Source organism: Symphalangus syndactylus, chromosome 4 (genome assembly GCF_028878055.3).
Source record: "Symphalangus syndactylus isolate Jambi chromosome 4, NHGRI_mSymSyn1-v2.1_pri, whole genome shotgun sequence".
NCBI classification, from domain to species: domain Eukaryota; kingdom Metazoa; phylum Chordata; class Mammalia; order Primates; family Hylobatidae; genus Symphalangus; species Symphalangus syndactylus.
This window is the reverse complement of record NC_072426.2, coordinates 102868073-102894896: the sequence shown is the minus strand read 5'-3', so window position 1 is coordinate 102894896 and position 26824 is coordinate 102868073. Positions and strand designations below refer to the sequence as shown.

Here is a 26824-nt window from a genome sequence, read left to right as displayed (position 1 = left end):
TCACTTATGAAGCTTAGTTTGGCGGGATAGGAAATTCTGGGTTGAAAATTCTTTTCTTTGAGAATGTTGAATATCGGCCCCCACTCTCTTCTGGCTTGTAGAGTTTCTGCTGAGAGATCAGCTGTTAGTCTGATGGGCTTCCCTTTGTGGGTAACCCGACGTTTCTCTCTGGCTGCCCTTAACATTTTTTCCTTCATTTCAACTTTGGTGAATCTGACAATTATGTGTCTTGGAGTTGCCCTTCTCGAGGAGTATCTTTGTGGCGTTCTCTGTATTTCCTGAATCTGAATGCTGGCCTGCCTTGCTAGATTGGGGAAGTTCTCCTGGATAATATCTTGCAGAGTGTTTTCCAACTTGGTTCCATTCTCCCCATCATTTTCAGGTACACCAATCAGACGTAGGTTTGGTCTTTTCACATAGTCCCAAATTTCTTGGAGGCTTTGTTCATTTCTTTTTATTCTTTTTTCTCTAAACTTCCCTTCTCTCTTCATTTCATTCATTTCATCTTCTATCAGCGATACCCTTTCTTCCAGTTGATCGCATCTGCTACTGAGGCTTCTGCATTCTTCGCGTAGTTCTCGAAACTTGGCTTTCAGCTCCATCATCTCCTTTAAGCCCTTCTCTCCATTGGTTATTCTAGTTATCCATTCTTCTAATTTTTTTTCAAAGTTTTTAACTTCTTTGCTATTGTTTTGAATTTCCTCTCGTAGCTCAGAGTAGTTTGATCGTCTGAAGCCTTCTTCTCTCAACTCATCAAAGTCATCCTCCATCCAGCTTTGTTCCGTTGCTGGTGAGGAACTGCGTTCCTTTGGAGGAGGAGAGGTGCTCTGTTTTTTAGAGTTTCCAGTTTTTTTGGTCTGTTTTTTCCCCATCTTTGTGGTTTTGTCTACTTTTTGTCTTCAATGATGGTGATGTACAGATGGGTTTTTGGTGTGGATGTCCTTTCTGTTTGTTAATTTTCCTTCTACCAGACAAGACCCTCAGCTGCAGGTCTGTTGGAGTTTACTAGAGGTCCACTCCAGACCCTGTTTGGCTGGGTGTCAGCACCGGTGGCTGCAGAACAGCGGATTTTCGTGAGACCACAAATTCAGCTGTCTGATAGTTCCTCTGAAAGTTTTGTCTCAGAGGAGTACCCGGTTGAATGAGGTGTCAGTCTGTCCCTACTGGGGGGGTGCCTCCCAGTTAGGCTGCTCAGGGGTCAGGGACCCACTTTAGGAGGCAGTCTGTCCGTTCTCAGATCTCCAGCTGCGTGCTGGGAGAACCACTACTCTCTTCAAAGCTGTCAGTCAGACAGGGACATTTAAGGCTGTGGAGGTTCCCGCTGAGTTTTTGGTTGTCTGTGCCCTGCCCCCAGAGGTGGAGCCTACAGAGGCAAGCAGGCCTCCTTGAGCTGTGGTGGGCTCCACCCAGTTCGAGCTTCCTGGCTGCTTTGTTTACCTAAGCAAGCCTGGGCAATGGCGGGCGCCCCTCCCCCAGCCTCGTTGCCGCCTTGCAGCATGATCTCAGACTGCTGTGCTAGCAATCAGCAAGACTCTGTGGGCATAGGACCCTCCGAGCCAGGTGCGGGACACAATCTCCCAGTGTGCCGTTTTCCAGGCCCGTTGGAAAAGCGCAGTATTAGGACGGGACTGACCCGATATTCCAGGTGCCGTCTGTTTCCCCTTTCTTTGACTAGGAAAGGGAACTCCCTGACCCCTTGCGCTTCCCGAGTGAGGCAATGCCTCGCCCTGCTTCGGCTCGCGCACAGTGCGCTTCACCGACTGTCCTGAACCCACTGTTAGGCACTCCCTAGTGAGATGAAACCGGTACCTCAAGCAGAAATGCAGAAATCACCCGTCTTCTGTGTCGCTGGGGCTGGGAGCTGGAGACCGGAGCTGTTCCTATTCGGCCATCTTGGCTCCACAATATAATTAATTTTTATATATTAACCTTGTATCCAACAACTTTGTTAATCTTCATGATTGATTTTTAAGACGGTATCTGTGTTTTTTTGGATTAATCACATATGCACTCGTAACTATGAATAATGACAGTTGTTTCATCCTTTCCAGCCTTTATACCTTTTAGGTCCTTTACTTGCTTTACTGCGTTAACTTAGACCTCCAATAGAGTGTTGAGTAAATGTCGTAAGAATTTATCCTTATGTAATTCCTAATTCAAGGGAAAGTTTTCAACATTTTCACTCATAAGTATGATGTTTGTTGTGTATTTTACGTAAACATTCATTATAATAACAATGTTCCCTTCTAGTCTTACTTTGCTAAGGCTTTATCATGAATATATCTTGAATTTCATCAGATGCTTTTTAAAAATAACTTTTGAGATGATCATATTTTTTATCATTTTTTGTGAGTTTATTTTCAATTTCTTTATTTTCTGGGCTTATCTTTATTTACTCCACTTGGCTTTCTTTGGATTTAATTTGGTGCTGTTTTTCTAACTTCTTGGAATGCATTTGTAACTTGAGACTTTTTCTCTAGTATATGCAATTAAAGCTACAGATTTCTCTTTAAGCAAGTTTTGAGGTATCACATTTTCACTATTGTTCACTTCAAAATACTTTAAAATTTATTTTGTAATTCCTCCTGAGATCTTTCTTCTTTTTTTTATTTTTATTTTTTTGAGATAGAGTCTTGCTCTGTTGCCCAGGCTGGAGCGTAGTGCAATCACAGCTCACTGTAGCCTCAAAGTAGCCTCAAACTCCTAGGCTCAAGTGATTCTCCTGCTTTGGCCTCCCAAAGCAGTGAGATTATAGGCATGAGCTACCATGCCTGGCCAAAAGTGATTTCTGAACTTCCAAACATATAGAAGATTTTCCTTTTTTTTTGGTTCTTGATACTAACTTAATTGTGCTGTTATAAGATAACATACTATCTTTGGTTTCAGTCCTTTGAACATTATTGAGACTTTCTTTTACCAGTAAATAATCAACATTAAATGTTCTGTGTGATCTTGAAAAGAATGTGTGATTGCAAATTTGTTGGGTACTATGCTGTATGTGTGTTACTTTTCTTGATGTAAATAAAAATATGGTCTTGTTATTTCTTTTTTTCTTTTTCTTTTTTTTTTTTCAGAGTCTCACGCTGTCACCCAGGCTGGGGTGCAGTGGTGCGATCTTGGCTCACTGCAACTTCTGCCTCCCAGGTACAAGTGATTCTTCTGCCTCAGCCTCTCAAGTAGCTGGGATTACAGGCGCATGCCACGGCTCTTGGCTAATTTTGTAGTTTTAGTAGAGATGGGATTTCGCCATGTTGGCCAGGGTGGTCTCCAACTCCTGACCTCAAGTGATCCACCCACCTCGGCCTCCCAAAGTGCTAGGATTACAGGCATGAGCCACCAGGCCTGGGCTGGCCTTGTTATTATCAAGACCTCTCACCTTTATTCTGGGTCTTCTTCCCCCATTGTCTCTTACCCACTCCTGTTTAATTTGGATTCTTTGTCCTGCAATTTCTCCTTAAGGTGGAGGTTTGTCCTGGAAGAGTTTCAATTGGTTTTAAGAATTCTAAAAAATATGACTATAGTTTATCTTCCCAATGCTTCTCAATTTTCGTAGCAGTAATAAGATGTGGAGAATATGTTTTACTTTCATTAACCCGAAGAGCAAGCCAGCAGAGACTGAGATTTCATGTTTATGAAATCAGAAATGGTAGTTCTTTGCAGATGTTATTTTTTCACTTTGGCAGTAATTAATTGGCTTAGATATATAAAAGGGCCTATTTTCAAGTTTTAAAATGGTGTAATGAAATTGATGATTCATCTTATCTTGAGAAGCAGTGAAGACTAGCTGTTTTGCACTGGATACATCAAATAATTACTGTATTTCTAGTTTTAAAGAATTGACCATTACTCAATGAACTGAAATCTGTTTTCCCCCTTGTTTCAGATCGAAGACTAAATGAAGATTTTAGGCGGTATCAAATGGAAAATTTTTCCAAATATTCATCTGTACAGGTATGTAAATTATAAATTCTACTGGGGAATATTCTCATGTGAAGTTGCCTACAGCACTTTGAAGCTTGGCTTACAACTTTGATTCCTGTAATGAGAAAGCTTGTTTTTGCTTAATGAAAGTAAATCTTTCGACAATAGAAATTGCCCTTTTCCCCCCAACCAGAGTTGGAGCTTATATTTATATATGATATATAAAATGTCTGAGTTCTAAAATGAGAATTCATTCGAGTTTTGAAACATCCTAAAATTGTTTCTCAAAATACCTCTAGTTCTGTGTTCTAATTCTCTGCATTCTCATAAATTATGACAGAAGCATAAACTAATGCAAATTGTAAATAATATATGGATTTTAAAAAATATCTTTTTTCCTTGGTTGTCATATCTTCTTATTTAAATATTGTGTTTAAAAAATTATTTAGCCAGAAAGGTATAATTATTGGTGGACGTTGCATTACAGGATATTAAAAGGAAGGTAATGGCTCGTAGATTAGTGGTGACTCTCTATAGAAGCAAATAAGAGTGTTTTGCTTTTACATAAATGCATTTTATAATTAGAACTTAATCTGGTTTGGATCTGTGTCCCCGCCCAAATCTCATGTGGAGTTGTAATCTCCAGTGTTGGAGGAGGGGTCCTGGTTGAAGGTGATTGGATCATGGGTGCAAATTTCCCCCTTGCCCTTCTCGTGATAGTGAGTGAGTTCTCATGAGATCTGGTGGTTTAAAGTGTGTAGCACCTCCCCATTCTCTCTCTTCCTCCTGCTCTGGCCATGTAAGACATTCCTGCCTCCCCTTCATCTTCCACCATGATTGAACATTTCCTGAGGCTTCCCCAGCCATGCTTCCTGTACAGCCTGTGTTGGGGAAACCAGCCCCACACCACCCGGCAGGTACCCCGAGTCCAGCGGAGACAAAGGAGTTAGAAAGAGACAGAATAAGCATTTAAAAGGTGGGTCCAGGGGACCAGAGCATTAGAGGCTTGCTCATGGCCCAGAGCTCTTTGACTCTACCTAATTTATTAGTTTACAAGCTCTTTGTTCTTAGGGCAGATGGGAGGGGTAGGAAGGGATGAGGAAAAGGCTCATGAGGGAGAACTTGTGAGTCATTCAGTAAGAAGTGTAGCAGTGGTGGTTTCTGTGAATTTCCTTGAGCAAAGACGTGTGTCTAAACTACTTAAGATCTTTAACTTACTGGGACTGAGATGGGTAGGAGTGGGTTTCAGGAGGAGCCAAGATGTTTGATTATACTCCACTGCTTCAAGGGAGTGTTATCTCCCTGAGCAACCTGTGGAATGCCGCTGAGCTGTTATGCTCTTGGGGCATAAACATATAAAGGCAATAAGGAGACTTTTCTCCTCAGAGGCCGCCCATGGCTCCCCATGGGTGTCTCACACAGGGGAGACCAACTCATCTGGCACCCCAGAAACTCTCTTTCCCACAGCCTGCAGAACCATGAGCCAACTAAACCTTTTTTCTTTATAAATTACCCAGTCTCAGATGTTTCTTTATAGGATTGTGAGAATGGACTGATATAGAAAATTTGTACCAGTGAATGGGCATTGGTATAAAGATACTTGAAAACGTGGAAGCGACTTTGGAACTGCATAATGGGCAGAGGTTGGAACAGTTTAGAGAACCTAGAAGAAGACAGGAAGATGAAGGAAAGTTTGGAACTTCCAAGAGACTTGTTGAATGGTTGTGACCAAAATGCTCATAGTGATACAGATAGTGAAGTATAGGCTGAGGAGGTCTCAGATGGAGAAGAGGAACTTACTGGGAACTAGGGTAAAGGTCACTCTTGCCATGTTGTAGAAAGAGACTGGCAGCTTTGTGCCCCTGCTCTAGGGATCTGTGGAACTTTGAACTTGAGAGAGATGATTTAGGGTATTTGGCAGGAAACTTTCCAAGCAACAAAGCACTCAAGATGTAGCCTGGCTGCTTCTAACAGTGTAAGTTCATATGTGTTTGCAAAGAGATGGTCTGAAACTGGAACTTACATTTAGAAGGGAAGTAGAGCATAATAGTTTGGAAAGTTTACAGCCTGACCATGTGATAGAAAAGAAAAACCCATTTTCTAGGGAGAAATTGAAGCTGGCTGCAGAAATTTGCATAAGTAAAGAGGAGCTGAATGCCCAAGACAATAAAGAAGATGCCTCGAAGGCATTTTGGGGATGTTCACCACAGCCCCTACCATCACAGGCCTGGAGACATAGGAGGGAAGAATGGTTTTGTGGGGGCAGTCCCAGGGCCCCACTGCCCTGCACATCCTCAGGACATTGCTCCCTGGTCCCAGCTGCTTCAGCTCCAGCTGTGGCTAAAAGGGCCCCAGATAACATCTCAGTCAACTGCTCCAGAGAGTGGAACCTGTAAATCTTGACAGCTCTACATGGTATTAAGCCCGCGGGTGCGCAGAGGGCAAGAGTTGAGGCCTGGGAGCTTCTGCCTGGATTTCAGAGGATGTATGGAAGTGCCTGGATGTCCACACAGAAGCCTGCTGCAGGGGTGCAGCCCTCATGGAGAACCTCTGTTAGGGCAGTGCAGAGAGGAAATGTAGGGTTGGAGCCCCTACACAGAATCCACACTGGACACTGCCTAGTGGGGCTGTGAGAAAGGAGCTACCATCCTCCAGACCAAAGAATGGTAGGTCCACCAACAGCTTGCACTATGTGCCTGGAAAAGCCTCAGGCACTCAATGCCAGACTGTGAAAGCAGCTGCAGGGAATGTACCCTGCAGAGCAACAGGGGCGGAGGTGCCCAAGGCTGTGGGAGCCCACCCCTTGCATCAGTGTTGCCTAGATGTGAGACATGGAGTCAGAGGAGATTATTTTGGGCCCCTAAGATTTAATGACTGCCCTTCTGGGTTTTGGACATGCCTCGGGGCCTGTAGACCCTGTCTTTTGATCAATGTCTCCCTTTTGGAAAGGGAGTATTTACCCAAGTCTATACCTTCATTGTATCTTGGAAGTAACTAACTTGTTTTTTATTTCACAAGGTCATAGGCAGAAGGGTCTTGCCTTGTCTCAGATGAGACTTTGGACTGTGGACTTTTGAGTTAATGCTGAAATGAGTTAAGACTTGGGGGACTGTTGAGGAGGGATGATTGTATTTTCCAGTGTGAGGATATGAGATTTGAGAAGGGCTGAGGGTGGAGTGATACACTTTGGATTTGTGTCCCCACCTAAATCTCATGTCGAATGGTAATCACCAGTGTTGGAAGAGAGCCCTGGTGGGAGGTGACTGTATCATGGGGGTGAATTTTCTCCATGCTGTTCTCCTGATAGTGAGTTCTCATGAAATCTGCTTGTTTATAAATGGGTAGTACCTCCCCATTTTCTCTCTTCCTCCTGCTCCAATCATGTAAGATGTGCCTGCTTTCCCTTCACCTTCTGCGTTCTGAAAGTTTCCTGACACCTCCTCAGCCAGGCTTCCTGTACAGCCTGTGGAACACTTAGCCAATTAAACCTCTTTTCTTTATAAATCACCCAGTCTTATGTATTTCCTTATAGCAGTGCAAGAATGGACTAATGCAGAACTAAAATTATTTTCAAGGTATTAAAAGTGAAGAGCTTGTTTTTAGTATTAAAAAGGAATAGTTTATTTGGTTGGCTTGAGTATTTATTCTTATAGATATTTTTTAATGTATATTCAATATTTAGCTGACTGCTCTATGCTTTTATTTCCAAAGACCAGATTCAGAGTCCACAGAGTCTTGAAGCTATCCATTCACTATTTACTGTTATAACCATGATATTATTTTTATTATATAATTTTTATGCATACTTAATAACTATAATAATTTAAGTGATAGAAAATCTTTCATATTCCAACAGCTTGTAAGTTTTGCTCAGAATCTTAAGATTTTTGCTTCTGTTTAGTGTCTTGTGGAATAGGCCTGAACAAAAGAGTAAAAAAAAATTTTTATTTTAAAGCCCCAGATGACTCTGGGCATGGTAATGCATCATATCTGTGGAAAGCTGTGGTTGACTTGATTATGAAAGATGTTTTTAACAGATAGCATAATGGTGACTCTAGCCTTTCAGATGCACCTGCATTATGTATTGTGATTATACTAATTAAAGCTCAAGAGTAGCAGACCTAGTAGGGACAAATCTTCCTTTACAAGAGTGTCCTCTTTGAAAGAATGATAACTGCTTTACTTTTCTGAAGCTAACCATTCTTCTCTTATGTGTGCTATTCTTGTTGTCTTGCAACCAAATCTTGATTCTTATCTCTTTAGTGGTAACATACTGTTACTGCCTAAGAGTCCTCTGCCATCCTCCATATCTTCAGAACATGTTGCTGTTTCCAGACTCCCATCCCCATGGACCTTGCTTTTCACTGCATGTTTTGCAGTGGTAAGAGAGGAGGTGATATGACAGCATGAGAAGGAGATTAATCTGCTTTCTAGCAATAATGCCCATATCCTTGGCCATATGTAGTGCATCCCCAGAGGGTTCTTTACCTCAGATATATTACTTCGGTTTCTGGAAAAATGTTCAAGAGAATTTTTTTTCTTTTTTTAGTTTGTTGTCGTGTGTTTTGTAGTAAAGGAAGAAGTAGAAGGAAACCATTATCAATGGGTATGTGGGATCCAGGAGTGCTAGCTCATATATCTTATCACTGTAACTTAGTTGTTGCTACTAGCAACAGAAATCCTTTATAAATTTGTGTTTCCCCTTTTTGTTTAGCCATGTTTCCCAGATGCCTAGAACAGTTCTGGTCAGTAGGCATTTGATAAATATTTGTTGAGTACATGAAACAACTATGTTCTTCCTCTTTTTCCTTCCCTGCTACCCATTTATCTTCCAATATGATTTCAACTCTATGTGTCAAATATAGTGAAAGTCGTGGAGATGTGAAAAGTCATGGTCAGCTTGGGAAATACAAGTAGTTCTTACTTTTTAGTTTTATTTTTCAAGATAAAGTCCTAAAGTCCTTACGTTGGGTGCCATAAAATTGCCAGGAGTTGTGTTAAATGAACATATTTTATTAAGTCTTTTTATGATATTGGAAAAACAAAGCAACAGGAGTTTGATATTTATTTCTTGTATTTTAAGCTGGAACTTCAAACTTGATTTTCTATATAAACTTTGTTAGGTGTAATGGTGAAAATTCTTTAGTGCAGTTATTACATAATGATCATTTTGGCTTGCTTTGGATCAAAATAAGTTTTCTGAATTGCCTTAAGATAACCATTTTGAAGCTTATTGTTCTTAGGGGACTATGTTACCTTTATGATAGCTAACTATATACTTTATGTAGATTTTGTGGACATCGGCTGAAATTTGAAGTCTTCCAATGTGTTGAATAGCTTATATATTTAATATATTAAATATTTGGTTCATTGTACTTTCATAATTCAATCATCTGTTCTCTTCATTACATTTGTATGTAACTTTTAAAAGATATTTTAAATAGCTGGTTTCTTGATTTTTTTCAGAATTGTGAAATTCAGTTGTCTTTCTTTATTTTGTGTTTTCTGTATAAGTAAAAAGTATTTCAAGTGACATTGCTCTCTGAAGTACAGTAGTCGGCACTAGGTGACAAATATTCAAGATTAGGAAAAGATTTTGCTTAAGAAGCTTAGTGGAAAATTTCCCTTTTTTCCCAGTCCTTTATTCCATTTTTTTTCTTGAATACGTGCTTTTTTTTTTTCATACCCAGGCTAATTGAATCCTCTTTGTTATCTATGCCACACTGGTATATGTGTCTACTGAAGGGGCTAAGGTTAGTGCTTTGGTCTCTTGGTACTTGCTGAGGGTACAGGATGGAATACTAAAAATAAGTTTGTTTTCTCTGAAAGCTCACCTAAAAATACTTTCTTCTTCTAGCTTGGGAATTCTTTTTCTACTCATTACCCTTTGTACCCAAAATTAAAACAAATAAATATTGAGATAGTCTGCTGGGGGAAAAAAGGAGATACATAAGCTAGAATAAAAAGAAAGGGAGGAATACATATAAAAGCATAGTGCCAAAGAGGTATGAGTGGCTATGGAGGGGAAAGACATCATAGTCTAAATATATTCACTTATTCAACAAACATTAGTATACTCATTCAGTGAATTTTGAATTCATGCCTATGCTAGGTAAGCTCTGGGGACAGGACTATGAATAACATAGACAAAGGATCCTCCTTCTGTAGAAGATACATGAATGAACGAAAGAGATGTGAAGGAATGAATGAAATAATTAAAATTACAGTATCCTATGAAAGAAGCAGGGTGCCAAGATAGAGATTAATGGTATGTTGTTGTGGAGGTGGTGGTGGTAGAGACCTATTTTTGATAGAAAGGTCATAGAAGACCTTTCTAAGGTAGTAACATTCCAGCTGGGACAGAAAATGAAGATTGAGCCAAAGAATGGACCAAGAAGGGGCCTTGAGGCAGGGAAGAATTTGGCATGTCTTGTACAATGTATAGGAGTTTGTGCCAACTGTCATCAAAAAATAGTTATTTGAAAATTATATTAAAGGAATAGCAAGGCTACACCTATTGCTCATGAGTTAACAAATAAAAGATTCAACAGATAAAATATAACAATTCACCTGTACTGTTTGAGTTGAATCAAATTATTAGCTTTCTAGACCAGCACTGTCCAGTAGATCTTTATCTGATGATAGAAATGTTATATAATTCTGCACTGTCCAGTGTTGTAGCCACTAGTTACATGGAGCTTTTGACCACTTGAAATTAGGCTAATACAACTGAAGAAATGAATGTTTTATTTAATTTTCATATAAAATGAATAAAATTTAGATTTAAATAGTTACATATGCTTGAAGCTTTTGCATTGGCCATTGTAATTCTGGACTCTCTATTGATGAGTTACCAGCCTCCTCATGATATAAACGAAAGGATTAAGAAATTTCCTGCAGTCCTTTAAAATGTACAGGAACATCTTCCCAAAATGCTACCCAACCTGTACTTTATTTCCTTCCAAAGGATAGAGGAAAAGATGCAATTTACATATTTGGTAGCCAATATTGATTAGAGTGAGAGCCAAAAGTAAACATTCAAATTTGTAATTAGAGTACTTACAGGGTGTATAATTTTGTTAGAGAACGAAAAGTATCCAGAGAATTTGCTTACATAACCACAATCCAATATTATTGACATTTTTTTCTGTGATACACCATCAGCATTATTTCAGGGAGTCATCTGGAGAGCAAAGATAATTAGAGACCCAGTGTGGTGGCTGATGCCTGTGAACTCAGCATTTTGGGAGGCTGTGGCAGGAGGATCATGGAGGCCAGGGTTTGAGACCAGCCTGAGGAACATAGCAAGACCCCATCTCTACAAAAAGTTAAAAAATTAGCAGGGCATGATGGTGCATGCCTATAGTTCTGGTTACCCAGGAAGCAGAGGTGGGAGGATCTCTTGAGTCCAGAAATTTGAGGCTGCAGTGAGCTATGCTTACACCATTGCACTCCAGTTTGCGTGATAGAACAAGACCCTGTCTCTAATTTTTAAAAAGATAAATAGAAATTAATTACACAATATCAGTTATTTAAGATTCAAGAAATACACAATTCTTTAAATTATTCCTTTATTTAGTATAGCTTGTTTAAATTTTGCTTTAGAGAAAATGAAAGGAACATTTGTAAATTTTTTTAGGCAATTTCAGTCTTATTCTCTCAGTATGATTTTTTCTATTACTGCTTGAGTTATTAAGTAATGTAGTTTTTTCTTCTAAAAGTTTCACTAGCAAATGGAAAGGGATTGCCAGATCAACATTTTTATTCTTTCAAAGATTTTTTTTATCTCTGTTTTGACATATGCTTATTTTCATCTTACAACTTTTATAATTAGTTTGGATTATTGGGTCATTTATTCTTAGGTTCGTATTTTCTTAGCAATTGTTATTAGAAAATAGTTTTTGAACAGTGTTTTCACATAATTCAGCTTAACTAATATTTTCTATCACTACCTTTATGGAAAGAATTATGCCAAGTGCTTTAGTGATATGAAGTTAAAATGACCATATTATAGGAACTTAAAGACTAATAAAAATATGGAATGAGACAAATATCAAATAACAAGGTAAATGACATATTATTGGTATCTTAAGAACATTAAAAACAAATGTGTGTATTAAGGGTGACAAAAGAAATATAGTTGGAGAGATCAGGAAAAGTTTCTTGAAAATGTAGCATATCTTATGGACATTGAAGAGTAGATGAAATTTCAAACTAACTTGATGAAGGCAAAACTAGAGGTTGTTGGGAGTGTTTCAGATGGACCCACTGGCATAAGAAGCCAAAGGAGATGAGAAAATGAGAGTTGTATTTAGGGAATAAAATATATTTCAGTTTATATAATGTATTTGGCATATAGGAGAGAATATGAAAAACATTAGGTTGAGTAAGTTATACAGAGCTGTGAATGATTATGTTGAGGAGTCTGGATTTAATTGAATAAGCATTGGTAGACTGCTAAATTTTTTTTAAAAAATGACTTTCTGAATAATCTGAAAGAAATTCATTTATTCATTGGTCTATAACTAATTTGTTGTGCACCTATAAGTAGTGAGACATTGTGTTAGACTCTGGGAATATGATAGTGAATAAGGCAGGCATAGTGTGATCTATAAGGTAAATTAAAATGGAGTGAAATGTGATAGGAGTAACAATCAGGAAACTCATATAAATGATGGGTAGATCAATTAGCCCATAAATTACTGTTTTATAAAATGTTATTCATCTCCTACCTTCAGTCATAAGAATTTGTAAGATTTTGATTTTATAACTATTCCTAAGAAACTTGAGAAGTAATATTTTAAAAGTTTGAACTGTTTAGTCATCCCAGGTAGCTTTTGTAAGTAACTTTTGAACAATTGAAAGTTAAATACAATGGACAGAGTAGCATGCAGAGGCTCACATTGTGAATTTTTGCTCCAGAACGACTACAGGAATAAGTCAGGAAATCCAAGAGGACCCATAGACCCTCTGAAGGAAGCAGATTGCAGGGCTGAGAGACCCACAGATGGTTCACATCACAGGACTTTGTACAGACAACCCCCAGTACAAGCCCAGAACCTAGTAGACTTGCTGGGTGGCTAAATCCAGAAGAGAGATAGCAATCACTACAGCTAGACTCTCAGGAAACCACATCCATAGGAAACAGGGCAGAGTGTTACATCAAGGGAACACCCCAAGGGACAAAAGAATCTGAACAACAGTTTTCAGCCCTAGACCTTTCCTCTGATAGAACCTACCTAAATGAGAAGGAACCAGAACACCAACCCTGATAATATGACAAAACAAGGCTCTTCAGCACCCCCTGAGAATCACACTAGTTCACCAGCAATGGCTGCAAACCAAGAATAAATCCCTGATTTACCTGAATAAGAATTCAGGAGGTTAGTTATTAAGCTAATCAGGGAGGGACGAGAAAAGGCAAAGCCCCATGCGAGGAAATCCAAAAAATGAGACAAGAAGTGAAGGGAGAAATATTCAAGGAAATAGATAGCTTGAAGAAAAAAACAATAAAAAATTTGGGAGACTTTGGACACACTTTTAGAAATGCAAAATGCTCTGGAAAACCTCAGCAATAGAATTGAACAAGTAGAAGAAAGAAATTCAGAGCTCGAAGACAATGTCTTGGAATTAACCCAATCCAATAAAGACAAAAAAAATAAGAAAATATGAGCAAAGCCTCCAAGAAGTCTGGAATTATGTTAAACAACTAAACTTCAGAATAATTGGTGTTCCTGAGGAAGAAAAGAATTCTAAAAGCTTGGAAATATTTGGGGGAATAATTGAGGAAAACTTCCTTGGCCTTGCTAGAGTCCTAGACATCCAAATACAAGAAGCACAAAGAACATCTGGGAAATTCATCGCAAAAACATCTTTGCCTAGGTACATTGTCATCAGGTTATCCAAAGTTAAGATGAAGCAAAAAATCTTAAGACCTGTGAGACAAAATCACCAGGTAACCTATAAAGGAAAAACTATTATATTAACAGCAGATTTCTCAGTAGACAAACTGGAAGGGATTGGGGCACTATCTTTAGCCTCTTCAGACAAAACAATTATCAGCCAAGATTTTATATCTAGCTAAACTAAGCATCATATCAAGGAAAGATACAGTCATTTTCAGGCAAACAAATGCTGAGCAAATTCACCATTACCAAGCCACCACTACAAGAACTGCTAAAAGGAGCTCCAAATCTTAGAACCAAAACTTGGAAGCACATCAAAACAGAACCTCTTTAAAGCATAAATCACACAGGACCTATAAAACAAAAATATAAGCTAAAAAAGCAAAAATAAAAAAATCAAAGTACACTGGCAACAGAGAGCATGACGAATACAACAGTACCTCACATTTCAATACTAACATTGAATGTAAATGGCCTAAATGCTCCACTTAAAATATACAGAACTGCAGAACGGATAACAACTCACCAACCAACTATCTACTGCCTTCAGGAGACTCACCTAAAACATAAGGACTCACATAAACTTAAAGTGAAGGGGTGGAAAAATAATTTCATGCAAATGGATACCAAAGGCGAGCAGGAGTAGTCATTCTTATATCAGACAAAAACAAACAAACAAACAAACAAACAAAAAAAAAAAACCTTTAAAGCAACAGCAGTTAAAAGAGACAAAGAGGGACATTATATGATGGGTAAAAGGCCTTATCCAACAAGAAGATATCACAATCCTAAACATAAATGCACCTAACACTGGAGCTTCCAAATTTATATAACAATTACCAATTGACCTAAGAAGTGAGATAGACAGCAACACATTAGTAGCAGGGGACTTCAATACTCCACTGACAGCCCTAGGCAGGTCATCAAGACTGAAAGTCAACAAAGAAACAAGGGATTTAAACTATACCTTGGAACAAATGGACTTAACAGATATATACAGAACATTCCATCCAACAACCACAGAACACACATTCTGTTCAACAGTGCATAGAACTTTCTCCAAGATGGACCATACGATAGACTATAAAACGGGCCTCAATAAATTGAAGAAAATTGAAATTATGTCAAGCACTCTGTAAGACCACAGTGGCATAAAACTGGAAATCGACTCCAAAAAGAACCTTCAAAACCATGCAAATACAGGGAAATTAAGTAAGCCTGCTCTTGAGTGAGCGTTGGGTCAAAAACGAAATCAAGATAGAAATTTAAAAATTCTTCTAACTGAATGACAGTAATGACACAACCTACCAAACCTCTGGGATACAGCAAAAGCAGTGCTAAGAGGGGAAAGTTCATAGCTCTAAACACCTACATCAAAAAGACGGAAAGAGCACAAACTGAGATTCCAAGGTCACACCTCAAGGGACTAGAGAAACAAGAACAAACTAAACCCAAACCCAGCAGAACAAAGGAAATAACCAAGATTAGAGCAGAATTAAGTGAAATTGAAACAAACAAGCAAGCAAACAAACAAAAAACCCAAAAGATAAATAAAACAAAAAGCTGGTTCTTTGAAGGGATAAATAAAATTGATAGACCATTAACAAGATTAACCAAGAAAAGAAGGGAGAACATCCAATAACCTCACTAAGAAATGAAACACGAGGTATTACAACTGTCACCACTGAAATACAGAAGATCATGTAAGTCTGCTATGAACACCTTTATGCACATAAACTAGAAAACCTAGAAGAGATGGATAAATTCCTGCAAAAATACAACCCTCCTAGCTTAAATCAGGAAGAATTAGATTACCTGAACAGATTGATAACAAGCAGCGAGATTGAAGTGGTAATTAGAAAATTACCAACAAAAGAAAGTCCAGGACCAGATGGGTTCACAGCAGAATTCTACCACACATTCAAAGAAGAATTGGTGCCAATACTTTTGATACTATTCCACAAGATAGAGAAAGAACCCTCCGTAATTCATTCTATGAAGCCAGCATCACCCTATTATCAAAACCAAGAAAGGACACATCCAAAAAAGAAAACTGAAGACCAATGTCCTTGATAAACATAGATACTAACATCCTTAACAAAATACTAGCTAACTGTATCCAACAACATAGCAAGAAGATAATCCACTATGATTAAGTGGGTTTTAGAGCAGGGCTGCAGGGATGGTTTAACATACGCAAGTTAATACATGTGATACTCCACATAAACAGAATTAAAAACAAGAATCACATGATCATCTCAATAGATGCAGAAAAGGCATTCAACAAAGTCTGGCACCCCTTTAGGATTAAAACTCTCAACAAAATTGGCATACAAGGGACATACCTCAACATAATAAAAGCCATCTGTGACAAACCCACAGCCAACTAATACTGAATGGGGAAAAGTAGAAAGCATTCTCTCTGAGAACTGGAACAAGACAAGGATGCCCACTCTTACCACTCCTCTTCAACATCATACTGGAAGTCCTAGCCAGAGCGATCAGACAAGAGAAAGAAATAAAGGGCATCCAAATTGGTAAAGAGGAAGTCAGACTGTCACTGTTTGCTGATGATATGATGGTTTACCTTGAAAACCCTAAGGACTCCTCCAGAAAGCTTCTAGAACTGATAAAAGAATTCAGCAAAGTTTCCAGATACAAGATTAATGTGCACAAATCAGTAGCCCTTCTTCTATACAGCAACCAAGCAGATAATCAAATCAAGAACTTGACCCCTTTTACAATAGCTGCAAAAATAAATAAATAAAATGCTTAGGAATATACCTAACAAAGTAGTCAAAGTACAAGGAAAACTATGAAACACTGCTGAAAGAAATCATAGATGACACAAACAGAAACACATCCCATACTCATGGATGGTAGAATCAACATTGTGAAAATGACCATACTTCCAAAAGCAATCTACAGATTCCATGCAGTTCCCATCAAAATACCATTATTCTTCACAGAATTAGAAAAAACAATTCTAAAATTCATATGGAACTAAAAGAGAGCCTGCATAGCCAAAGCAGGACTAAGCAAAAAGAACAAATCTGGAGGCATCACACTACCTGATTTCAAACTATGCTATAAGGCCATAGTCACCAAAACAGCATGGCACTGGTATAAAAATAGGCACATAGACCAATGGAACAGAATAGAGAACCCAGAAATAAACCCAAATACTTACAGCCGACTGATCTTTGACAAAGCAAACAAAAACATAAAGTGGGAAAGGACACCGTTTTTAACAAACGGTGCTAGGATAATTGGCTAGCCACATATAGGAGAATGAAACTAGATCCTCATCTCTCACCTTAAACAAAAATCAACTCAAGATGGATTAAGGACTTAAATCTAAGACCTGAAACTGTAAAAATACTAGAAAATGACATTGGAACAACCCTTCTAGACATTGGCTTAGGCAAGAATTTCATGACCAAGAACCCAAAAGCAAATGCAATTAAAAACAAAGATAAATAGCTGGGATCTAATTAAACTAAAGAGCTTTTGTACTGCGAAGGAACAGTCAGCAGAGTAAACAGACAATCCACAGAGTGGGAGAAAATCTTCACAATCTATGCATCTGACAAAGGACTAATATCCAGAATCTACAACAAACTCAAACAAATCAGCAAGAAAAGAACAAACAATCCCATCAAAAAGTAGGCCAAGGACCTGAATAGACAATTCTCAATAGAAGATATACAAATGGCCAACAAACATATACATATAGACAAATTCTCAAAAGAAGATATACAGATGGCCAACAAACATATGAAAAAGTGCTCAACATTACTAATGATCAGGGAAATGCAAAACAAAACCACAACGTGATACCGCCTTACTCCTGCAAGAATGGCCATTATCAAAAAATCAAAAAACAGTAGATGTTGGTGTGGATGCAGTGAACAGGGAACACTTCTACACTGCTGGTAGGAATGTAAACTAGCACAACCACTATGGAAAACAGTGTGGAGATTCCTTAAAGAACTAAAAGTAGGACTGCCATTTGATCCAGCAATCCTGCTACTGATATATATACACACACACATACATATATATGTGATGGAATACTACTTATCCTTGAAAAGGAATGAATTAATGGCATTTGCAGCAACCTGGATGAGATTGGAGACTATTATTCTAAGTGAGGTAATTCAGGAATGGGAAACCAAACATTGTATGTTCTGACTCATAATTGGAAGCTAAGCTATGAAGATGTAAAGCGTAAGGATGACACAGTGGACTTTGGGGACTCAGGTGGAAAGGGTGGCAAGGAGGTGAGGGCTGAAAGACAAATTGGGTGCAGTATATACTGCTCGGGTGCTGGCTGCACCAAAATGTCACAAATCATCACTAAAGAACTTACCCATGTAACCAAACACCACCTGTTCCCCAGCAAACTGTAGAAATAACATTTTTTAAAAAACAAAAAAGTTAAAATATTACTTCTTTGCCAGGCATGTTGGCTCACGCCTGTAATCCCAGCACTTAGGGAGGCCAAGGCAGGTGGATCGCTTGAGGTCAGGAGTTAAGGCCAGCCTGGCCAACATGGTGAAACCCCATCTCTACTAAAAATAACAAAAATTAGCCAGGCATGGTGGTAGCAACCATCCCAGCTACTTGGGAGGCTGAGTCAGGAGAATCACTTGAACCAGGGAGGTGGCTGTTGCAGTCAGCTGAGATCGTTCCATGGCACTCCAGCCTGGGTGACAGAGCCAGACTCCATCTCAAAAAAACAAACAAACAAAACCTCTTACTCTTTTTAAAGTATAAACTATTTTTAGTAGTCTAGGATAAATCAGTTTCTGAAATTATGTAGGCTACTAGATGGATTTATTATTTTGTTCACCAAGATGTACTATGGAAGATTGCCTTTTCATTTTACCTAATTCATATTGCGGTTCTCCTGGAACCATATGAACATATCATTTAAAGTTTTGCATTTCAAGAGTTAATCCTTCCCATGTTGGTTAAATGCTTATAATATATACATTGGGTTAGCTAATGATTTGGGGTTTTTTTTTCTCATGTTTAGAAAAAAAACAAAAGATAATGAGCCAAGATTTATTAAGATTTATTAAGAGTTTTCTATGTCAGGAATTAGGCTAAACACTTTATATATCTTATTCTTTATTTTGAAAAATTTATATACTTCAAGCATACATCAAAATATAGAAGATAAAACTAATACCTGTGTACCTACCACCCAATTGTGTCAGTTCTTAACTTTTTGCCATATTTGTTTCAGGTTTTGTTATGTTTTATGTTTTATTTTTGTTAAGAAATTAAATATTGCAGAAATAAATGAATCTCTGTGTGCACTTCTTTCCTCACCTGTTTCCTTCTGTCTCTTCCCAGTGGTAATTACTATCCTGAACTTAGTGTTTTTCAATACTATTCATGCTTTAATACTTTATATGATTATACCTGAAATTACTTTATAGTGCCATTTGTCACATTTTTAAACTAATAAGTGATGATATCCTGCTGTATGTATCCTGCAAAAGCTATTATGTGCTCAACATTATTTTAATATTTGAAATATATTTTGCCAGTTTATGTACTGTAACTATTGTCTGCTACATTCCATTGTATTACTATACTAAAATGTATCCATTCTCTTGACAAAGAAATTTAGATTTTGTCTAATTCTTTAATTTTGCGATAATGTTTCAGTACAGTCTTGAACATGTCTCCATATATACATCTGAGATTTTTTTTTGGTATGTCTACCTAAAATTGGAGTTATCTTGAGATTTACTAGAATTGCTAGAGGTGGTTGCAATAATTTTCATTCTAATTCATGGTCTGTAAGAGTGTTCATTGTGAAACAACCTTTTAACATTTGGTAGTAATGTCAAATATTTTGTTTTGTCAGTTTGACTTGTATGAAATAACATCTCACTTTTGTTTTTATTTGTATTTCTCTAATTATTAGTGAGATTATTCTTGCTTTTATTTGTTATTGGTCTCAGATTTCCTCTGTTATATTTTTTCTAATAATACCGTTTGGTCATTAAAACATAGTAAACTTTAAATTGTGGGCTTTCATTTATCTGGTTTATATGTTTTCTAATAGAAAAATTTTAACTTTTAATACAGTTAAATGTATATGTTTTTCTGTTGTGCATTTTATTACTGTGTCTTAAGAAGTTCCTCACTAGCATATATGAGCTTTTCACATTTAAGTCTTTATTCAGTCTGGAATTTATTATTGTGGATTGTTTAGGACAGGGCTCTGTTTTTTTTCTCTGTATAAATAACCAGTGCTTTCAGCATTTATTATTTGATGTTTCCCCTACTGACTTATCTATATCAAGTTTGCATATATGCATAGCTTATTCTGTGTCTAGGTACTCTAATTTTGTCTGTTGCTATTTTGTGTTTCCTTCTCAGAATAATATGGTTTAATCGCTACAACTGGAAAGAAAATAAATTGTCGTGAAATTGCTAATTTAGAATTCACACTTGAAATAAATTGATATTCTATGAGTCAAACTTAAACTCAGTATGCTTTTGCAGGATATTGGTGCTTTGAGCCTTTTATTTATTTCCTGATTACAATAAATTTATTTATTGTAATTTATAATAAATTACAATAAATTACATTTATCTATTGTAATTTAGAGTTTAGCAAACTATAGCCCACTGGCCAAATCCCACATGCTATGTGTTTCATTAGATAGAGATTTATTGGAACACAGCTGTAGTAATTTGTTTATATATTGTCTATGACTCCATTTGTGCTACAGCAACATGCTTGAATAGTTGGAACAAAAAATCATGTTATTTGCAAAGTCAAATATTTATGGTCAGGCCCTTTACAAAGAAGCTTTGCCAACTCTTGTTTCAACTCTATTTTATTATGAACATTAATTATATTAAATGTGAATAAATTAAACATTCTAAGTACTTAAAGTGCACACACATACACACACACAAAGCCAACTATGTGAACAACAATATGGTTGAAAATCAAAAGGATAGAAAAAGTTACACCATGAAAATATTAATTAAAAAAAAGCAAACATAGGCCTAGTGATATGAAATGAAATAGATTTAACTAAGAAATATTACTATAGATAAATAAGTGAAGGAGTTAAATCTGTGGTAAATTTTAATACTTCTATACCCAACTTCAGGCTTCAAAATGTACAAAAGAAAAAGTGACAAAACTAAAAAAAGAAGCAAATATATACTTTTAAGGGAGAATTCTTTCACCATGGAGAATAAGCAAGAATAAGTAAAGAAAAAAATAAAAGGTTCTAAACAGCACAATTGACAAAATTCCCCTAAATGACTTATGTAGAACACTGAACTCAACAAAAATAGAGTACATGTTCTTTTACAGTGCATATGGAGCAGTTGCCAAAATTGACCATATGCTGAGTCATAAATTTCAACAAATTTCAAGGATTTCAAATTACTTATAATTTGTTTTCTGACGACAGTGGCATTTAGCTATAAAGCAACAACAAAAAGTTAACCAGAAAATCCTCTGTTGCTTTGAAATTAAACAGTATGCTTTTAATGGCTTACTAGTCCAAGGGAATTTCTAAATTAAGCTAGAAAATAGTTTGAACTTAGAATACTAAAAATTAGACACATAAAAATTGTAGGATGGACATCTAATTTCAGGAATATGGTGTAAATGTACTTTTCCTTATTCCTCTCACTGTGTACATCTAAAAGCATTGAATGTTATATGTGAAACAAAAATACAATGCTGAAAGCTAGAAAGAAGGCAAGCAGACTGTAATCTCAATGAAAATCTCAAAACTTATACGAAAATGAACTCAAAGTGGCTCATAGAATTAAACTGAAGATGTGAATCTATAAAATTTTTGAGGGTCATTTGCAGATACTCTTCAGAATCTACAGCTAGAAAAAGAATTTTTGATATCACGAGCATGGTCCATAAAAGGAAAAAGCAACGTCTATAAATTGAAAATTTGAACTTTACTAATGTTAAAAACTTTGGCTCTGTTACGGGAGGATGAATAAACATACCACAGACTGACAGAAAAATTTGCAAACCATATATATGACTGGTTATTACTATGTTAAATTTATATAGAACTCTTAAAATTCAACAGTTTAACAAACAAGAAAAAACAAAACCAGCTATTAATTAGAAAATATTTGAAAGAGGGCTAGATAAGAGAATAAGTGTTATCTACTGTCATCTCCCCACAGTGCACCAATTTTGACAACCACCCTTTCTAGGAGTTTAAAGGCTAGAGAAGTTCCAGAATACTGTTGGAAAATAGACACATTGAAGAATGTAAGAACAATTTCAGTTCACCTGCACACTCCTGCCCCAAGATGGCACAGCTTGGTTCCAAGAGAGATTCCCTCAACCTGTGATTCTTCCCACAGAGGGAAGTGAGAGCATAGTGAGTAAGCTCCTGGCTTTTCTACCTGCGCAGCACACTCAAAAAGACCCACCTCTTTTTGACTCACTCAGAATAATGGGATCAGCCTGGCTAAGTGTCCAGGAGAGACCGAGAACAGGGAGGGACTCACAGTCAAGGCTTGAAACTCAAGAAAGGGCTATGTATCCTACTAACCACTTTGCAGACTCTATCAGCAGACCCACTCATAAGCTGTTTGGGATGCCTAACCTGTGGTGTACCACCACACCAGCTGGCCCACAGGTGATTCCAACTCTTCATATGCATTACTGCCCTCCTTCCCCATGGCTGGCTGTCATGTGCACCCCCTAGATGGGGAATGCAAGCACAGTCAGCTGGCACAACCCTTTGGGATTTAGAGAATGCACACAAACTTGAGCATTTCAGGGCACTACCCCCCCCCCCCAAAAAAATGGGATATTCTCAACACCCAGCCTAGTTTAATGGGATCCAAAGAAAGCATACAGTCTTAGGAATTCTCCCTAAAAGGTTATAGCCGAAGGTATGGAGTGGGTACATCTATTGAAAATGTCTGAGAGAAGCTTGGTGAAGCTGTTTGTTTCCCAAAGCCAGTCAGTAAAGACTACAAGAGGTGAGTGCTTCATATGTTAAGATGGCAACATAAGACTGACTCAGATGTTAAGATAGCAACATAAAACAGTTAATGAAATGAAAAGTGCAATAGAGAGCTTTAGCATTATACTTGATCAATTAGGAGAAAGAATCTGTGAACTTGAAAGCAGGTCATTTGAAATTACCCAGTCAGACAAGAAAAAAAAAGATTGAAAAGTAATTAAGAAAGCTTAAGGTATTTATGAGACATTGTCAAAAGAAGTGATACACAGATTGTGAGAGTCTCAGAAGGAGGAGAGAGAAAAAAAGAAGCACAAAGCTTAAAGAAATGATGTCTGAAAAATTCCCAAATCTTGGGAGACATCTGGACATCAGACATAAGACCCAAAGTTTCCCAAACAGATTTACCCAAAGATGACTTTACTCAGGCACATTATAATCAATTGTCAAAAATCAAAGACAGTTAATTCTAAAAGCAGCAAGAGAAAAGGACTTACAACCTACAAAGTAACTTCCATAGGCAATCAATGGATTTCTCAACAGATACCCTGCAGATCAGGAGACGGGGATGGCATATTGAAAGTACTGAAAGAAAAAAAAGTCAACCAAGAATACTTTACCCAACAAGACTACCCTTCAGAAATGAAGGAGAGATAAAGCTTTTCCTAGACCAACAAAAGCTGAGGGAGTTCATCACCATTAGCCCCAACTTACAAAAGATGCTAAAGAGTTCTTGAAGCTGAAGCAAAGTGATATTACTTATTAAAATATTGAAACATGAAAATATCAACTCATTGATAAAAGTAAGTTTATAGTCAAGAATATTCTGACACTGTAATGGTGGTGTATAAATCACTTTTACCTCCTCTACAAAGGTTAAAAGAGAAAAAGTGACATCTGCAAGATAGCGAAGTAGAAGACTCTAGCAATTGTTCCCCTCACAAAGATAGCCAGAACAACAAATAACTTCATTTTAACAAAAATAACCGAGAGTGAGTGCCAGAGTGCATCAGAGGAGTAACAGAAACCCAAGTGGGCACAGAAACTCAAAATGGCCATGTAGAAAATGGAAGGAAATGACAGGCTTCCATTACACTAACCACCAACTGGGACCAGCTAGGAACCAGGAGGAATTTCTCTCTACTTGGGAAAGGTAAGCAAGAGGATCTCAGCAGCCTGCATTAACTCCTTGGACAGCTACAGACCTCGCCACTGGGGTCCCCTGCAATCCTCAAAGTCACTAAGCTTATCTGAGGGAGCTACCTAGAGTCCACATAACCAGGAACCAACACTGTACCCTGACCCCTGTGGCTTATGCAACTAGTGTGCTATGCACTGTGGAATTGAAACTGCAATTGGAGTGTGCCTTGCTCTGGGGGCAAGTAGGCATAGCTCCCCTTCATTACTGAGGCTAAGCAGCTTTTCAGCCACCCCATCTCAGTGGTTCAGCATCTCAAGACTGAGCTGTGAGAAACTGTTACACCCTTCCCTGTGGGCCAGGCAGAGGTGGAACTACTCTACCTTCCCCTCACCCGATCCACGCCCCCACCACCAGACTGGACCCAAAATGGTACCCTGTCTCCTAGGAAAACAGCACCTTAGTCACTCAGAGCAATCACATCTCCTCAATGCCTCAATTTGAAGCAGCATCCCACATTCCAGCAAAATGGTGTGTAGACCACTCAGAATGCTCATTGTCCCCAGGATTGATCTGAAGTATGCTGTCACCTTCTGGGAAATTGCTGCCATGTCAGAGCTGAGTGCTTATCCCAAGGAAACATCAGTGACTAAGCTGAAACACCCCACCCTACAGGCCAGACATCTCATACCCTGCTTCCCTGGAGCTGGACTAGCTCCTGGAGTCTGTGCTGCAGAGACACATTTCTTTCTAGGGAGTGGATTCATTGTTGTGCTATTCTCTGATGCCCCCAAAGCTGAAAAGACAACTGTGCTTTGCCATTCTGGGAAACTTGCTGCTGTGCACCTGCCCTCACAGAAAGTAAGATACAGATAAGCCTTACCATCCTAGGGTCTATAGTCACCACTACATGGTGTCTTATCCCCTGGTATCTGAGATGCCACTGAACTCTACTGGCTCAAGTTCCTTACTTCTAGGTGTACTCTGCTCCTCAGGCACAAATCTCCAGAGTACCTTTTCTTCTCAGGAGTTGGGCCAGTGCTGTGCCCTGTCCCCACCCAGGGATAGAACCACAAGTACAATGCAGCCCTTTGGCCCAAGTGGATAGGGGTGTCTTAGAGTCCAGATCCTGGCTCTGTGGGCACTCTGCATCCAAACCTGCCACAAAGAGTAAACCTGAACCCCTAAACCCAGGTACCACAAAGGATTGATGAAATGCTGAGCCTAAGATCTCACCCCACAGCCATTCCAAAACCCTGCACCAGGAACCCAGTGCCACTGCAGCTACTTGTAGGCCATGTCATACCTGGGAACAACAGGGATCCTCTTGATAAGTCTCCCTATTGTGGTGAAATTAAATATAGGAGGACCCCAAGAATACTTGACATTAAGGAAATTAACAATCCATACCACCACTGCCACAAACTTCTACAGCTTAGGCCACTAAGAAACCCACAGTTACTGCGACATTAATTACAGCTGAAAAAGCTTCATGGACCCTATTCCATTGCACTTATCTGTAAACAAAATTACCGTGCCCTTCCCAACTGGTACACTAAAGCCCAAATGCAGGTGCAAGTATTTCTCTATGAAAACTACTCTACAAGATGTGGAAGAGGTGATTGTTCCAACAGGTGTATGGATCAATGCAGGGACACAAGAAACATGAAAAAGGAAGGAAATATGTCACCACCAAAGGAACACAAGTCTTTAGTAAAAGAACCCAATGAAAAGGAAATCAATGAATTTCCAGAAGAAGAATTCAATGTAATGATACTAAGGTAACCCAATGAAGTAAAAGATAATACAGTAGATAATTCAGTGAAATCAGACAAAGAATTCATAATATGAATAAGAAATTTAACAAAGATAGAAATCACTAAAATTAATCAAACAGTTTCTTCAACTGAAGAATTTGATTAATTAAATGAAAATTACAGTCCAGGCCTTCAAGGAGAGACTTGATCAAGCAGAACAAAGAATCTCAGAACTTGAAGACGGGTTGCTTGAAATATTTTCTGCAGAAAAATATAACAAAGTCTACAGTATTTATGGAATACCATTAGGCAAACAAATATTCATATTATGAGCTTTCCAGAAGGAGAAGAGAAGGGAAAAGCATAGAAAACCTATTAATGAAATAATAGCTGAAAACTTCCCAAGGCTGTGGAGAGATATGGACATCTGGATCCAGGAAACTCAAACATCCCCAAAGAGACTTAACCCAAACAGGTCTTCTCTGAGGTATATTACAGACAAATTTTCAAAAGTCAAAGACAAAGAGAAAATTCTAAAGCTAGCTAGAGGTAAGCAGCAAGTCACATATAAAAGAATCTGTAATTAGACCAACAGCATTTCTCTGCAGAAACCTTACAGGACAGGAGAGAATGATCAAAAGTACCAAAAGAAGAAAAACAGTATCAGCCAAGAATACTATACCCAGCAACACTCTCCTTCAGAAATGAGGGAGAAAGTTTTTCCCAGACAAACACAAACTGAGAAAATTCATGACCACTCTGTCAGCCCTACAGTAATGCTCAAGAGAGTCCTATTTTTGAAAGCAAAATACAATAATTGCTATCATGAAAGCACATAAAAATACAAAACTCACTGGTGGAGCAGATACACGAAGGAGAAATGGAAAAAGCATCAAACCTTATCACTAGAGAAAACTTCCAAACCACAATAATAAGAGAAAAACAGGAACAAAAGGATATACAAAACCACCAGAAGACAAATAACAAAGTGACAGGAGTAAGTCCTTAACTGGCAATAATAACCATGAATCTAAATGGATTCCATTTCCCACTTAAAATATAAAGACACGCTGAATGGATAAAAAGCTGTCACCCAGTTATATGCTGCCT

At 38.0% G+C, this 26824-nt stretch overlaps 1 protein-coding gene across 12 annotated transcripts in view; it reads left to right on the top strand.

The window, feature by feature from the left end:
* SCLT1 (sodium channel and clathrin linker 1) overlaps window positions 1–26824 on the top strand; it is a 215444-nt gene that overhangs the window by 13411 nt on the left and 175209 nt on the right. For all 12 annotated transcript variants that reach the window (XM_063638194.1, XM_063638195.1, XM_063638193.1 and 9 more), the window contains exon 2: window positions 3884–3951. In XM_063638194.1, the coding sequence (XP_063494264.1) occupies window positions 3884–3951 (68 nt within the window). The remainder of the gene's footprint in view (window positions 1–3883; window positions 3952–26824) is intronic.